The 18,065-nt window shown below is 37.3% G+C and overlaps 1 protein-coding gene across 2 annotated transcripts in view; it reads left to right on the forward strand.

Annotated features, from left to right (window-relative positions):
• uxs1 (UDP-glucuronate decarboxylase 1) overlaps nt 1-18,065 on the forward strand; it is an 86,375-nt gene that overhangs the window by 32,654 nt on the left and 35,656 nt on the right. For both annotated transcript variants that reach the window (XM_082175840.1, XM_082175841.1), the window contains 3 exons: nt 1,245-1,425; nt 9,682-9,786; nt 16,219-16,278. In XM_082175840.1, the coding sequence (XP_082031966.1) occupies nt 1,245-1,425; nt 9,682-9,786; nt 16,219-16,278 (346 nt within the window). The remainder of the gene's footprint in view (nt 1-1,244; nt 1,426-9,681; nt 9,787-16,218; nt 16,279-18,065) is intronic.

An 18,065-nucleotide genomic window follows, 5' to 3' on the forward strand; every position in this document is an offset into this window, starting at 1 on the left:
TGTTTCTCAAACTTGTATGACTCTATATACGTCAATAATTTTGGCTTATGAAATGATATACAGTAGGGCTGTGCCGGTAAACTTGACAACCGCACCACCGTGGTTGTAAAGCGCTACCGCGGTGGTCCGCCAAACCAATTTTTTTGTATGTGAATGCTGTTTTACATGCATATTATGACACGAGTGAAGCACAAAGCTTTGTTTACAAAATAAATAATAGGTTAGCAATTAAATGTTACATCGCAGCCATGGAAACATTGGGATTCATGACGAATAAGAGAATTGTGCGTGAGCCCATAAATTTAAGCTTTCTCGGCTTTGAATTCTGGTTTGCGGTCTGGTCACCCGATTGTCAGCAAATTTAACAATATTCCATTAGTTATTCCATATAGAAAGCTTGAATTGTCTACTTTTAAACAAAACAATTCAAAACGAAAAGAAACCGACTAGCGACTAAATGTGCAGTTCTCTCTATAGGCGCGTTCACTGCGAAGATGACGAGTCAGCATCGGCAACTTAATCTTTGCTGCCGACACTGACACAGAAAATACTAGTTTATTAATAAACAATAAAAATTGCTGTATTTGACACTTATTTGTAAAATTGCTGTATTTGCCGTTATTTGGCAGCGTCACCCTCCGGTTACATGAACGCGTCACCACCGCATCAGCTCCGAAAACATGGAGATTTTATTTTAGAGAATAATCGCACAACCTTTTCGATATTCTGTAATTAAATAAACTAATCGAATATTCAAAAATCGTGACTCATCCCTGCATGGAATCTCTTGTTTCTTCACTCACGTCTCACCCATTTTCTTAGGGGATTATAAACGTTTCTTCCTGGTTCGCTATTATATTAATTAGGCCTATTATATTCTTTACTGTGGTAAAGTAGTAAAATGCTGTAGGACAGATAGCCTACATTTTTACTTGCACGTCAAATTCTTTTTAACACTGTTTGTGCTTGTTATTAGACATGGTAAGGCGCGTCAAGTTTATTTGTAAAGTCTGTTTTGTTTTTTAAATAGATTTAACTTTATTATATTATTTAAGTTACCATTATTTACTCATATTTATTTCAATATTTTACAGGCTTTAGTGTGTTGTTTCTTTGACGGAATTGCTCAAATAATTTATCTTTTTTTTTTACATTTCAAAACAACCCCCCAATCACCGCACCACCGCTGGTAGTTGGTCCGTTGCCACCGTCACAGCCCTAATATACAGTCTTTCCTCTGGTAGATCACCGGTGGCGCAGGATTTGTGGGCTCCCACTTAACTGATAAGCTGATGATGGATGGTCATGAGGTCACTGTTGTGGATAATTTCTTCACTGGCCGCAAGCGCAATGTAGAGCACTGGATCGGCCATGAGAACTTTGAGCTGATCAACCATGATGTGGTGGAGCCTCTCTATATTGAAGGTGAGCACCACCAATTGCTTTTAATGCTTGATTCATCACAGATAATCAATTATAAAGACTAAGGGTTTTTCTACACTGGTCCTGTTTTTTGCCGTCCGAGTCTGAGCGGGATTGTTCCTGGTGCCCCCCACGGCGTTGGTCTAGTTTCACACTCAACTTGATTCTGTCGAACCCTGGTGCATTTGCGTTAAGTTTACGTCATCACAAACGAGCACAGCACATGATAGAAAATGGATCGCGGGTTTATTTGGTGCTATTATGCACAGTAAACGACACTTGGGTTTACTGTATGTGTGTCGCATAAGGCAGCTTTCTGCTGCTTGCAAACAACCCAATGAATTCACATTGATTTATTAAATTAGTGTTCTCATTATAATGTTATGCAATATGACAATCCCAATCATAGTTATTATTATTCGTGCATTGCTGTTTGAGCTGCATGTGCTGAATGAACATCGGTAAACTGAAGCTCTTTTCGAGCGGGTTATTTAACTCAACGAAACGCATCCTATGTGAGATTAATCAGATATACAAAATAAACAAAATATTGCAAATTATATCTGCACAAAATGACGCAAATGCACAAGTGAACTTAAACTAAGTTATGTGCTATTCAGAATGTGTAACTCTTGTTGTGAATGCGCTCTTCCTGGAGCAACGCGCTGAAACATGGCAACTAAACCCAAAGAATTCACAAGGTTTTATTACAATATGGTTTCCTTTATAATGTTATGTAATATGACAGTGCCAATCTTAGATATTATTAGTTGTGCACTGCTGTTTGAGCTGCATGCACTGAAGCTGAAGATGATCAACGGCATGCTTTATACAGCGTTAATTCTTAACCAAATGCATCATATATGAGATAAATCATATATATATATATATATATATATATATATATATAGGCCTACATTACAGGCCTACAAACTTACATTTGCACAAAACAGTAGGCTCATGAAGGTGTAACTTTAGCCTATTAAAGTAAAATGGTCCCATACATAACTCCGGCGTGCTCTCTTAATTTTTCCTCGTCTGCTTTTCGTGTTTTGTGGCATGCGCATGACCTTGCATAATTGACGATACATTTTTATCGATTAAATTATTATCGACAATTAATCGATCATCGATTAATCATTAACATCCCTTGTAAACACACATTAATAGCAATGCGTTTGGAGAGCATTATAGCATTGCCTTGTGTTAGATCATGCCAACATCCTTCCAACTACAAATGTAAAATGTTAAATCAAATCTCCACACCATGAATATTGGATCCAGTCTCTTTACTAGACCCCGTCAGAAGATGTCCTTTATGTCTGGTATCCAAAACCAGCCAGCAGGGTTTTGTCTGATATCCAAAACCAGTTAACAGCAAGTATTTTCTGATTCCAAAGCAGTTAACGAAACTCTTAACTGTATTAACTAAAAGTCTAAAAGTCTTCTCTGAGCCTGAGGGAATGACATAGGAAACCAGACAAGAGGAATTTAATAATTGAATGACAATTGATTTTGGTTAAATTAATATAATTGAAAATCACAGATATTTATTATAAAAAAAACCCACAGATGTATGGTTTGTTCTCTTGCACTGCACAAACCCTGGTTGCTATTAAGAATCCTTAGATATTTCACTTGTGAACATGCAAAATGTTTAAGAAATATTAGTTAGTAAGTAAATACAAATAGTGAACACTGGAAATGAAATGTGACAGATAATAGAAGGCAAGATAATTGTAATAGAATAATATAATAGAAGATAATAGAAACTTGGCATTGGCAATGTTCATTTTCATTGCTCCGTAGTGAAAGGTACAAAGTAGGTACATAGAGCAGTGAGTTAAAAATAATAATAATAATAATAATAAAAACTACGTGTCACTCAATGACTGTCTGTGAAATCCACTTGCTGATTACAAGGTATTTCTGTGAAGGATGAGACTGTTCAGAAGTTTCAGTTCACTGTTATTGGAACTGAAAGAGGACTGTCAAAGAAAGGAAATTATTTAGATTTAATGTGAAAGTTCAAGAGTTGGGGACTGACAAGAACAACTAGCATTAAAGGGAGGCTGCTTTCATAAATTCAGTCCGGTTTGAGGACAGTCACTGTCAGTGATTAGACTCGACAATGGATCCTTGAATGAAGTGATGTAGAGCTTAGAGGACCTTCAGGTCATTCTCTTTGCCCCTATTTGTCAGGGAGCATCACACCTCCTACCACTTCTGCTAATCAAACCAGGAGAGGCTGGAGGTCGGCTAATTAGAAATAATGACCGCTATAATCTCTGTAATGGAAAATCTCAGCAGTGTTTCAACCCCTGATGAGTACAGGGTTGACACATTCAACTGTGACATTAACCACATTCACACTAGAAAACCGTAAAATTTGTCAAATTGAATTCTGCGGTAAATGTACCACAGGTATTCACAAACACAATGGCTTTCCATCTTTTATTCATATCGCAGTGGTGCACACATCTCATTCTCCACCAAAATGCTATTATTACTCAGTGACGTCAGCAGTGTTTGTCTAGATTAGAGTGGATATTCACAGTTTTTGACTTTCACATTATAGGCCCACAATGAAACCGCATGAACGAAACTGCATCAGTTCGTTAAGAACTTTATGATTTGCCCAACTCTTTGACCACAAACGTCTTACGCCAAATCTTGTACATGCTCAAACCATTAATCTTACAGCATTGTTAACACAATCAACACACAGCTTTTTTCTGGCAGTGTTACAACTTCTGTAGCCGGCACAATGGGGTCCTGTACCATAGACTGTAAAAAAAGATGGACGACGCCCCTTCGCTCTCTTCCATTGATGAGAACTGAAGCCGCCAGTGTCCCGATATGGCGCTGACATATTGGAACTTGAGTCTGCGCAGTAGCGATCTCGGGACCAGACCTGCGCAGTAGTGAGCTGGAAGTAAAGCCGCGAAATCAACGCTCCGCCCTCACTCTCGCAGAATGCACTCAGGGAGAGTGGATTCTGCACACTTTTTAAAACATTGATTGCAGTACGACAAGAGGCTTGTTAAAATAAAGTAAATACAATCTCCTCAGTCCTCCGAAGATCCCGAAAAAAATGTCCGTTGGTGCTTCAGTGACTACTTCGCTCAGAGAACCTGTCAATCACAGCTGTCAATCATGATGTTACACCACCGCATCACGTAACTAACTAAAAACCAACTTATTTTTGAAACAGACACTTGAACTTACATCAGCGTGATAAAAACGACAGCAAATGAAAGAAACCACCTTTGGAAAAAAGATATTTGGTGTAATTTAATTGTTTAGTTGGTCTCACGTCCCGTTGAATAAAAAAGGCACGTTTATAAAAGCTAGTTAAATATCTTATTTGAACTAATAAGTGTCTAATCCTGACTTAATATAAGACCCGTCTATGAAACCAGGCCTAAAGGTTATATATGCTAAACCACTTTTCTTTTTTTTCTTTTTTTTCTTTTTTTCTTTTTTTTTCTGCCATATTTTTACTTCTGGTTGGCAGTCTCTGGCAATCCATATAACCGTTGTTAACAAATGGTTGAAAGTTTAGCAAACTAAATGCCTAGATTAGTTTTTGTTACTGTGGTGCCATTGTACACAAATTAAAATCTTATTACAGATATGTCACAGATATGTTGACATTTAAACTAAGAAACTGAACATGTTTTTCTTCTTTTATAAATTGTTTAAGAGTTAGATATGACATTTGTACTGAGATTTTAATAGTAATATGTTATCAAAAATATGTCACACTGGATTGTGTTTAATAAAGCCAGTCAAATTACTGTGATGTAAAGGTCAATTAGCAGATATTCTGTCAGCAGGCACTTTAGATGTCACTTTCATTCTTTGACAGTATGCCCAATGACTGTCTCATACTTGTCTGGCAGCTTCCATGAGCAGGATTTTTTCAGCCTGTCAAAATTTGGTTTACAAGTAACCAGGCTGCTACAATAGCTGCATTTCCACTGTCGGGCCAAAAGCGAGCGTGCTTGTGTTGTGCATGCCAGGGCCATTTGCATTACCACTGTCACTTCTGGGGCTTCCTCGGGGCCAACGGCCAGACCTTTTTAACCTGCTGAATACCTTGGTCCAAAGCGGGCCAACTGGGTCTTAAGGAGTGGTCATTAACCCTCTGAGGTCTGAGCTGTTTTCTGGGCCATGGAGGTGTTCTGACATGCTCTGACATTTGTGTTTTTTTCTGTTACTAGTGACATTTTCATGGCTAAAGTCTAATTACACTGTATTCAGCACAAACTCTGCTACAATAATATATCAGCAGCATGTATGTAAAAGTTTGTAGTTTTGAGATAATGACATTTATGCATGGTTTGTGAAAATACAAAAAAAAATTGTCACTGAAATAAGGCCATGAAACCCATACTGATTATTTCTTCACAAGACTTTTGAAAATTGTATGACGTAGCCTAGAATATTTGCTCCAAAACTATGTGAAAATCACCCTGACTGCTCATTCAGATAAGACAATATATTGATTGAAAATTTCTAAGACGTGTTTTGTGTGACAAAGCCATATGCGAAGAGGCGTGATCATCTCATGAATATGTAAGGTTTTAACACCTGAGAAAGACAAAGACACTCCCCTAACTGCCCTATTAGGAGCGATCAGGCCCTATCATTCAGAGCAACCTTGCACAAAGAATGAGGAGATTTAAAAAAAGAATGGCTTTTAGATTGTTTGGATATATTTACAACACAACACAATCCAAAAATACAAATGACAAAAGAGCACATTGAAAACAATGATCCAAAGACAGAGACCTTTGTGCCATTCCTAAAAACATTGTACATACCATTTTCCATCTTCCAAAAGATTTCAGTAACAATGCTAGAGAAAAATATATTGATTATCTTATGTTACTTCAAATGTTTCCATTCGTTATGATGATATGAAATGAGATAATAGTAAAAACATAAAGCCTAATGTTTGGTGCATTTTTCCTTTCAAATGCAATCGCGCTCCAAAATATGATACATTCAAACACACAGCGCGCTCCAAAATATGATACATTCAAACCCACAGCGCGCTCCAAAATATGATACATTCAAACGCCATCGCGCTCCAAAATATTAAACATTATGGTTATACATATCTATGTTTGAGCAGATATCCACAAACAGTATTTAACAGTAAACACGGGTCTAAATAGTATAATATTCACCATATATCTAGCAACAGTTCAACTGCAATGTGAAGTGTATGCAACAATACCATAAACTAATAAGTAAGAATTTCTTACCTTACATCTTTCTTGTCTTCAAATCGCGTTCTTCTTCTTCTGATGTAAATCCAATGTAAGCTCAGACGTGTCTTCCAAACTCGACGAAAAGCAGTGACTTGTGAAGTTTTTTGGTGTTTTGTGTTTGAGGTAACGAGGGCGTTCGCGTTCCATGTGGAGATTTGCATGTGAATCTCTTTTGCGCGAGTGGGCGTGGCCGAATTAAAAGTAATTAGCAAGCGTTTGAGATACTGGACATCCTGTTGGTTTTATACAAATTACTTAAACAGAGAATATTTGTTTTCAGTTTGAATCCGATCATTTAAAAGTACACACTTAAATGTGTATAAAGGTATATGGCTCATAAATGTGTGAGAAGGATTCGCTGAGTTTTGTTTCAGTTTATAGACGTGCTCAAGAAAAAAAAGTTTACCGCGACGGAGAGGCAGAACGCACACCCTGTTTATTTTCTTTATTTTACAAAAGCACAATGTTTTGATTTGATTGTAAGTGGACACATACAAAAGTAGAAATATCACAGATTCTTTTTTTATATTTCTTTTTTCTGTATAACCATAAATGACGGAGTAATTTAAGTTTATTGTACTACAATGTGAAGAAAATCCAGCAAAACGCGGGGGCGCGTTTTCCGACCTCAGAGGGTTAACGTGATGTATGGAGATAGGTCAACTCCACTGCTCATTTCCCATGTTTTCAAATAGGGCTACCAGCTAACTTCAACATTACGTCAAGATGTTTACAAGTTAATTAGACATTTAAAACAATTTTAAGCTCAAAACTCACTTTTTTTTAAGGCACCAGCGAGTGTGAAATTAGTTAAGATTGTGACAACCCAACTGAATACATTGTACTTAATTGTAATGGAGGTAGTGGTGCAATAGATCAAGTGGTGTCTGTATTCGATTACAAATGAACAGGACTCAAATTTTACTTCTGCATTAAATTACAGATAAAAATTACATTTAATATGTGCTTTATATCGTGAGCTCACATAGCAGTATACATTTGAGGGCGATGTTCATAAATGTGACGCATATATAACAAATATTAGAATTTTTAAGTTTTGACACTGTTTTAATAATCTCCACTTTTAATCATGTTTTATTTACACAACTGTTCAGGGATTTGGTATATCTACTGTTTGGTGGGGGATGCTGAGTCTTCTTCGGCACCTGTGTTTTGTTTAGTTTTTTCGCACTCTTGTTTGATTTGTGCCTGGCACTGAGGCAAAGTTTGCATGTGACCCTGAAAAGTCTCCCTGTGTTGTGGTTGTAAATAAACTCAATTCTGGTCAAGATAAAAAATAAAGAAACAGCAGTCGTGACCGGGGTGGCCAACTCACTGGCTCCTTTCCTGACGAGTGCCTGATCAGTGGTTAAATATTGATGCTGGAGTCTTAAGGAAAGACCAATAGTTCACTTCTGTCATGCTCATTGTGAAATGGTGGGATTTTGTGACGTTGTTCTATGGTGGCATGTTAAGGGCGAAGTTGTAAGGTAGTGCCGCATGGCTACTGGCCCGGTAGTGGAAACGCAGCTTGATTTTGGCCTTATGCTTGAGGTACGAGGCTATTGGCCCCACCCGGCACGTTGTTAGCCCTGGCTCACACTGGCCCGACAGTGGAAAAGCAGCTAATGAGCCCTTCTAATAATGGAGCTATTTGCAGAGTTTGTTCATGTCATTGAGTCTTTAAATGCTATTCAGGTGTTGATTACATTTTAGTTTAAGGTGACGTAGTTACATTGTGCTTAAATGTAAGATTGAGAAATATTATGTACTTCCTATAGAGTTACTGTTAAGGTCAGAGTTTATCTTAGAGTTAATTACTTGTAATTAAGCATATAATTGTGTAACTACGTCACCTTACAATAAAGTGTTACCAAAGTGTTTTGCTTGAGGCACTTAAACTTGCAAGTAGAAACTAAATTAGCACTTGTCCTCAAGCACAACTGTATATGTAAATGTTTATTGTCTCATTAAATGGTATGTACAGGATTATCACTAATTATTATTGATTACTTTAATGGCTTTGTAATTCTAAAGTAAACGTATGTGAATGCATTAATATGGTACTACACACATGTTATCATAGGCCAGGCTAAAAATGGCAACACTCAATGTTATAAAGTTTGTAACACATCTCTCTATTTACCAATGAGTCCTTGGCCTGAAACAGTTTGAAGACTCCTGGGGTTGACCTTAAAAGACTCTTGCACCATTCCTCCATGCCAACTAAACCATAGGACCAGCGTGTCTCTGCTCTTTGATTTTTCATTCCTATTGAGCCTCAGTCAGCTAACTTTTGACTCATCTCCTTCCTCAGCCCTCTAAAACTGATCCCTGTCTATCACTACATTTAAGTTGGGGGAGGTTGAACGAGAACTTGTCTGTTTATGTTCTGCATCCATTATATTGACTTGCCTATGCCTGGTCTGTTTGACATCAGATTGCATATAGTAGACAGAACATTGACTAATGGTAATGAGAATGACCTTTCTGCCATGTCTGTGTGTGTGCCAAAGGATGATGCATACAGTTTGAGTTGCAGTAAGCCTTCATTTGTGGCATTGGTCCAGTGGCTGATTACTCATAAGTTTCTCTTGGAAAACAGGAAAAGCAAAAATTTTTTAAAAATTTGGTTGTTAATTATAGATTCAAAGACTGATTAAGATCTTTAGCCACAAAACCCTCTTTAAACAATAATTTGCATTAACAAGACAGCTCATTTGTTTGGGCATATGAACGGGCAGATGGTTACCATCTATTTGGGCTGTTGTTTTGGATTAGCTTTAGGCCATATTCAGTATCTGTAATCATTGTACAGTTGGATGATGTTTATATTGGAATAAATTTAAGTGTGTGTTTGATTTTTATCTGTCCAATCTGTCCTCTGGTGAGAGGATTGGTTCTAAATGGAAAATCACTCAATAAACAGTTCCCCTCTCACTTTTCAACTTCTGTTTTTTTTACCCCTCTTTTTAAGTTGACCAGATATATCATTTGGCCTCGCCTGCATCGCCACCCAACTACATGTACAACCCTATCAAGACACTGAAAACGAATACTATTGGTACTCTCAACATGCTTGGTGAGTATTACCCAAAAATATTTATTTTTTATTTTTAATGAAATCTGAGAGATTTATGTCCATTCCACCAAAATGATGACACTTTAAAATGTCCATGATCCATATCATACGTAATCCATGTGAAATAGAGCTGCTTAATTCAATTCTGGAGAAAATATTTAATTCAGGGTTTTATTCACATATAAACGTGGATCAATGCACATACATAGAACACATTAAATATCAATCGTACTTGCTTGTGTGACTTGGGATAACAAACCTCATTGGTTCTTGAAAGTCAAGCAAGCACATTTGAGCTTCAGTTTTCAGTATTTTATGTTCTGTGTTTATGTGTGTTGATTAATGTTTAGATGTGAATAAATCTGTTCTTCATATAAAGTGATTGTGCCTCTTTGATTTAAACTTCTCAATTCATATGTATTACTTTTACAAAGTTATTGTGAACTTTTGAAACGTTGGTGGAATGACATTAGCGGTTTCTGGTTCAAGACCAGCAGGTTTTAAAAGGGTAGTGCAAAGCCATTTTGTGTGTGTGTGTGTGTGTGTCATGGAAAAAGGGTATCTGCAATAAGTGACCGAATCAAGGGTCATTTTGTCTCCATAGTAAGAGTTTTTAGCAATTCCAATGGCTGCTGTCATAAGATGTTCACAATTGGCATCCACCATCTGATATGCTGTAAAAACCATGGGAAGATCACAAAAAGACACTTCCAATGTTTTAGGTATTACTTGGTCAAAATTAGGCTCTCTCTTATCTTGTGCCTCAAACTGAACAGAAAAACTGAACTTAGTATGATGGACCAGCGCCTTTGCGTTACCATTTTACTTTTGTGTTGTCACATGCTCTTCTACTGTTGCTGATTGGGTCGAATCTTGTACCTCAACTGTCTCATCTGTGATGACCATTCAACAGATCTGGGCCTGTATTCATGAAAAATCTTAGTGCAAATAGTTGCTCCTAGTGACAAAAGAGGTCTTAAGGTCCAAAATTGTTAGGAGTACGGACAAGGACTTTTAAGAGGCTTAAGGGTTTATTTAGCATTTAGAAAATGGACACAGCGTGAAGAGGGAGAAGAAAAGTGTTGCACACAATGCATGTCAGTCAGTTAATTAGACGCTACACATTCGATCGTGCAGGGATCATGTTTGTGATCGATCTTATTGGAGACACGCTAACATCTCCGACACAGCGCTGAAATGCCATGTGCGTGTGTGTGAGTTAGGGCTGCACGATTTGGGGAAAATGTCATATTGCGATTGCGATATAATAAACAAATGGTTTCATGAGTCAACTTGCTTGGTTCTCAGGGAAAATGCACACACAGATTAGTGAAAATGCTGAAATGTGTATTTCTCAACTCAAACTAGCAACATCAAAATGAAATAATGACATCTTTGCATTACTGCAAACCTGTTATTGTCTCAATAGTACAATAGTATAAAATGCATAGAACAATAAATAAGAACAAGTTTTCTCATGAAAATAAGATATTTTGAACATTCTGTCCAGACACATAGGGACATTTAAGCAGGATGTGTATTGTGATTGTCAAAACATTTGGTAACTAAACAGAAATTTGTTGTTAAGTGACAACATGTTACAATGTTTACATGGTGCAATGACTGGTAGGCTACTGTTTTTATTATTTATTATATTATCGATTTCAACTCAAATCGTGTGATTTGATTCCGATATTGATTCAATATCGATTCATTGGGATAAATATTAGCTACAGTAGATGCATGTTAATTTTTTTCTCAAGAAAAATAAATAAAATAAATATATATATCACCCAGTGCTGTAAACATACAGAGAGCCCTGTCAGCTGGTATTATTATTAAAGGTTAAAAATAACAACTCAAATTAAATGTGTTTTTTACTAGGCTATAATAACGTTACAATATTTTAATGATATAAGTAAAAATATAATAAATATTTAATATAGTGCACATATTTAGCAAAATACTCCTCTCTATAATTTGTCTATCTAACCAACGTGCTATCAAATGACTTTCCTGAGGTATATGTAACGTTACGTGACATGTTCTCCAGCTGTTTTATTGACCTCTTTCTGCGGTTGAAAAACACTGATTGATCGATATAATGTATTAAGCATTTGGGGAAGTTGTAGCCTACTGTATCTTTCAACACCCTATTGTTCATTCGTGTTTATTTACTATTAACTAGTAAAGAGTAAGAGATGTTCGGTTCACGACCACGATCTGACTGTCACGTCACATTTATAAGTGCCGAAACGCTATTGTTTGAATTTCGTAATAAAATTGACAGAATCTGAGAGCTGAGAATTTGTTTCATATCAAAAGTAACCTGCTCTGTCTTGTCTGTCGGTGTCAGCGTCCTCTTTACTTAGCGATTTTTCTCTGCGTGAGAAAATAGATGTGTGGTGTGAGTGTGTGAAAAGTGTCAATTGCGTGAGTGAGAGCAGGGGCGCAACTACCCGGTGTCAGAGGGGTATGCAGCAACAATTTTGAGTTAGGTACAATAGGAAAAATTACACCTGTAATTTCAAAGTAAAGGCTTAGAATCGACCCAATACTTAAAAGCGCTCTTTTTTCCCTTCTTGGACAACCAATCAATCACAGTCTTCAAAAGACTGTCATGCCTAGCAACGGGGTCAGCCCTGCCTTCTCACTAAGATGAACATTTTTCTTTTCCTCGCTCAGAGTTGCTCTCAGTTGGGTCCCGAATCTCTCTTAAGCCAAGACTCCTACGTATACATTTTCAAGCTAAATTAGGAGCTTTCTGAGAGGATTCTTAGAATTTTTGAGAATACAGGCCCTGGTGTTAACAATCTTTAAAGTCCCCATGAAATCAAAATCGATATGATTTTTTTTTTTTGGGGGGGGGCTTTTAGTTTGAATATGTTACTCTTACTGTTATCAATAAGCTAGTGTGCTCCAAAACAATGGCATTGATATAAGCATTCAAAACTTAGTCTCTCACTTCTACCAATATGAATCAATGATTTTGATGGCATCACTCTGCACTTCAGCTTCTCATCAGATTCTCTGTACAATCAAATGCTCTCTAGAATCTAAAGCGCCCCGGCCCCAAATAGGAACTGCGGCTAAAATTGGTCACTTGTTTACACATTTACTCTCTTGTACATGGTGAGTGGCACCTAGTGCACTATAGAGCAGTGGTTCCCAATTCCAGTCCTCGTGACCCGCTGCTCTGCACATTTTGTATGTCTCCCTTATCTGACACACCTGAACCAGATCATCAACTCATTAGGTGAGACTCCATGAACTGAACTGAGTGTGTCAGATAAGAGAGACATGCAAAATGTGCAGAGCAGTGGGTCACGAGGACTGGAATTGGGAACCACTGCTATAGAGGATAGGGAACGATTCAGACAGTGTAAATTTGCTTTCCATTGGGGAGAATGAAGTCTGGTTTCATGTTAGTCATACGAGCCGCCGCAGCGAAAAGCGAAAGCACAGAGTGGCTCATATGCACGAGTCGGCGCAGACCAGAAATCGTATCGGATCCATTTGAATTCTGCAGAGAATGCTATTTTTTAAAGCGATATGGTGGAGAAACGGTTAGAGATTAGGAGGAAACTGCGGCTTTACCGAACTTAACGGCTTTGGACATAATTTGTGATATAAACAAAATACTTTCAGGTACTGTTTACCAGATAACAAGGTGTAATAGCCGGCTTTGGTAATAGTATTGTGGGAGTAACGTCAGAAAATTGCACCAAGTATAAAAACCATTTACTTCAATTTGATCTTTTGCCTGTTATGTTTGAAAAGGTTAGTGTAGCAAGGTTAGATGTTATGGGAAGAAGGAGACGGGAACCGGCGAACAATCAACAGATTTTAATAAATAAATAAACAAATACAAAACTAAAGTAAAGGCAGCAGTCCCTCACGGACGACTGCTGCCACATAAAACAGAATCAAAACATAAAATAAAATCCAGGCCTGGCCTCTCTCGTCCTTCGCCGTCGTCGCTCCTCCTTTTATGCTTCCGCTCCTCCGTGAGAGATACGAGACGGTGCGTCGCGCAGGTGTCGCTCATCAGCAATCACGCCACCGACCTCGCGCCGTTCTGCCACGGCCCTCGGCCTCGTCCTGCTCGCCACAGTTAGCCTGTTTTCTATCATCCATTGTACACTTTCTTTGCACTCTTCTATCAGATGTCCACTGTCTGTAAGTAGTAGCCATTAAAGACTATAATGTAGTTTGTTTTTTTGTTTTTTTTTGGGTGATTTTACGTTTTTCTGAGTTATTATTTCTGTTGACATAAAATGATCAATTTTCCATCTACCTGCAATTACATAAAATTGCTTTTGCTGGTTATTGCCTGGTTATTTATGTGGAATCTGTTTCACAGAGATCCAACGGCTGTCATTCATAAAGTACTTGTGTTTTTAAAGGGGACATATCATGAAAATCTGACTTTTTCTGTTCATTTGCATTTAAAGGGACACACACAAAAAGGGTCAACTTTGACAAGCTATAATAAATTATCTGGGGGGTATTTTGAGCTGAGATTTTACAGACACATTCTGGGGACACCAAAGATTTATATTACATCTTGTGAAAAGAGGCATAATACGTCACCTTTAAATCAATATTTAGATTTTGCCTTAAGCTGCCAGTTAAAGTGTAGCACCTGGGTGCTCAGAAGTGAAAGAAACAGACTGCAGGGTCTTGAAACAGTTTAAACTTGACATGCCATATTAAAAAACCAACCAGACACATTTTAAAAATAGACAACTAGGACAAATAATAAGGTGGACACATATTAAGATAATGCAACCCAGGCTCATTGGAAATAAGTGACTGGCTATATTTTTCGCAAAACTAGGCCTATACCAATATATATATTTGGCCATTTTTACTCAGATTGTGAATACAGGGACATATTTTCCATTAATGAAGACTTATTAATTATACACAATTCCCTGCACAGTACTAGGGGTGGGAATCTCTAGGCACCTCACGATTCCATTCGATTACGATTCAGAGGGCTGCAATGCGATGATAAAACGATTATCGATGCATCCTTTTTGTTTCTATAAAGATTTTCTTTTTTCTCACTGTGTGACTACTTGGTACTTTTAAAAGAAAGTATTTGTAATGATCCATAATGAATTTACTTACAATATGTTTTATTAATTAAACAAATGGAAGTGATTTGTTTTGATAGTTTGTTCGCTTTGCCTTCTCTGAGTTGGGTAGAAGCTTTTAAGGTTGTCCTGGTTTCCACATCAGTGCTGTTTGATCTGACGTGTGGTTTATAACAGAATTCTGCGCCGAATTTGAATGCCTCCAATTAGATCTCACTGCGATATTATTGATTCTGCTGTGAATTAAAACACTTTCTCACTGGATCTCCCAGCGCTGTGTAATAGTGTCGCGTGATTGAGATTGGCCCACGAGTAAACCTGTTCAGTATGGAATGTTTCGCATTTCACTTTCGTTTCGTTTGCCGTTTGATGTTTCACGTATGTAACAGAAGTTGCAGCTCTTATCAATTGGACAACGTCTTGGTCACACACCAGTGCGACCTCTTGTCCCCCATTTGGTTGCAGTCTGGAAGCCCTACTTGCAGAAAGTGTGGCTCTTATCCAGGTCCCTTTTCCCTTCAACTTCATAAAGCCAAATTTATGCTAGATTTTAATGCAGGGTTCTGGTCGGATTTCTCGCTCCACCATCATGTGTTGCTGTTATGTGCACAGCTGAACGCCACAGACTGTCCAAGCGCCTTTTGCATTCCGTCAACATTATGTTATCAATTAACATTTAGTAAATCTATTTTTGACATTTGTGATTCAATTCAGATTCGTCCACGTCCGCATCGCGATGCATCTATTAGAATTATTCTAAGAATCGTTTTTTTCTCCCACCCCTACACAGTACCATGACCTCAAAACCTTTTAACCATAGTGCGTAAACAAATACATTTTGACGTTTGCGTCACATAACCAGCTCCATATGTTTCAAATGCAATGGAGCATTAACCTTTTAGCTCCAGTCACTGAGCATTTCATTTTCGTTTTTAACTACGTTGAAATTAGTTTTGCTAACCAGCTGTCTATGTCAGGGAAACATAAGCTTAAATCTCAAGACATCAGTCTGTAGATAATCGTTCATATTGTACATCCTTTGCACATCCTTTTGTAATCTAAATGTTTTTATTTTTCAAAAAATGAGAATTTAACACCTCAATTCATACATTAAGCTGTGAACGAAGTGAATTGTTGAATGTTATTTTTCTCTGGCTGATATCCTGATCAGGATGGTCTTTGCTTTTTCCTTGCGGCCTTTTTCTGATTGATGTCTGGTCTGGTTGTTTCTGACTCACCCAATGGGAGTCACAAATTGATTGATGAGGCAGACTCTGTCTGGTAGATACAATTTAACAACTGATTTGTTCATGTCTCTCTCTGTCCACAGGATTGGCCAAGCGAGTCGGAGCTCGCCTGCTCCTTGCCTCCACTTCAGAAGTGTATGGAGGTATGTGTACAAATGTCTCCATTCTAATGCTTACAGTGATGGGAAGGGGACATTATATAATATACATATTATATAATAACATATTATTTATATTTCTCATAAACGCACTTACACATCAATTGCTGTTCTCCTATTGTTTTGTTTTTTTCATTAGATGTTTGTTGTAGAAGTAGTCTGCTGTAGCAGAACAGCGACCTAACATTTCAGACACAGACAGAACTAAATCTGTGTGAACCTGGTTGGTATCAGAGATCTGTAGTCAAGTTGGTATTAGTTTAGGTACAGTATATGCCTTTAGGTATGTGAGTTGAGATCAAAGGCTAGAAGAGACAGGGATGAAGTGCTTCAGGCAGTTTGAGAGTGCATGAGTCTGGGATTTGAAAAGATTTTGGTGAATGTAGGATTCTATGGCTGTTCTATGTAAAAATAAAGAACCCGATCCCAGTTGCGAAGCATGGTGATAGAAGTGATGTAGTGGAAGCTGCTTTGAGTTCTTCTTGAATTGTCACAACACGAATAATTTGTCCTAAAAGGAAATTCAATATTATGGTCATGTCAATTAATTAGATAGTTCCCCTTAATGAAGTAATAATTACACTGCTGTGAGGTTGTGGCACCTGATATAGCAAACCTGTTTACCAGATTACCTAACATGACCCGTCTCACCCACTCCTTCTCTGTGTGATCCACATCTCTTTGAAATGAGTATATTTACTTTTTTTGAACAACTGAGAGGAAACTGCTATTGATCTTCAGCATTTTGATGGTTGGATAATCAGCTCATTTGGGAATTAGGAATTTCGATCCAAGAGAAAAATTAGCAGGTACAAAAAAAAAAAATCTCAAAGAAAGAAATCTCTTTCAACTAATGCTGTTTGGTACATTACTATATTAAAGGTTAAAATTGACAAATTTGTATACATTTTAGTTGCACAAAGAAGGCAGTTTTAATAATAATTTTAATGACAATGTTTTTTTCTCCAATTATTTTTTTTCATTTTTATTTTATTTTTTTACAGTGGCTGTTATAACTGTTATAGGACAGATCTGTCACGCCACATTAAAGAGCGCAAAAGTGGTATTTCTTGTTTGAAATTCTTAATAAAACTGATACAATTTGAAAGCTGAGAATGTCTCATATCATAAGTAAATGGGCGTCATGTTTGCTCAGGCATCATCTGAAAACATCATAGACTAATAGATTGATTCTTTGGATTTAATCAATATTGGTTTATCAAAATGAGAATCGATTAAAATTGAGAAATCAGTATTTTCAACCCAGCCGTAGTACATTTACATTTATGCATTTGGCAGACGCTTTTATCCAAAGCGACTTACATTGCGTTATCCTATACATTTATACATAGGTATGTGCAATCCCATGGGATCGAACCCACAACCTTGCGTTGTTAACGCAATGCTCTTACCACTGAGCTACAGGAAAGCTAAGCTTATGCTATGCCAAGTAGTAATTGGTTAATTAATTGCAGTTAATGTTTTGTTTGTTTGTCATGCATATTTTTTCTGTTTGCTCTCTTGCTAATGGCATTTATTACATGCAAGAAAATAAACCATTATCACTAGAAAGTGAAAGTGCCATCAAATTTTTTGTTGTGCTATTGATTGCCTTTAAACTGCTTGAGTTACTATTTGTCATGATGGCTGCTTTAAAGGATTGTTTGTTTGAATGTGCAAAAAAAATGTATCCTGCTTTCACTCTAGCTATTGCCTTTGGCTCAAGCTTTCAAAATCTGCCTTTTTAATGAACCAAGAACACTGAATTGTAT

Source organism: Leuciscus leuciscus (assembly GCF_965113295.1).
Source record: "Leuciscus leuciscus genome assembly, chromosome: 7".
Taxonomy (NCBI): domain Eukaryota; kingdom Metazoa; phylum Chordata; class Actinopteri; order Cypriniformes; family Leuciscidae; genus Leuciscus; species Leuciscus leuciscus.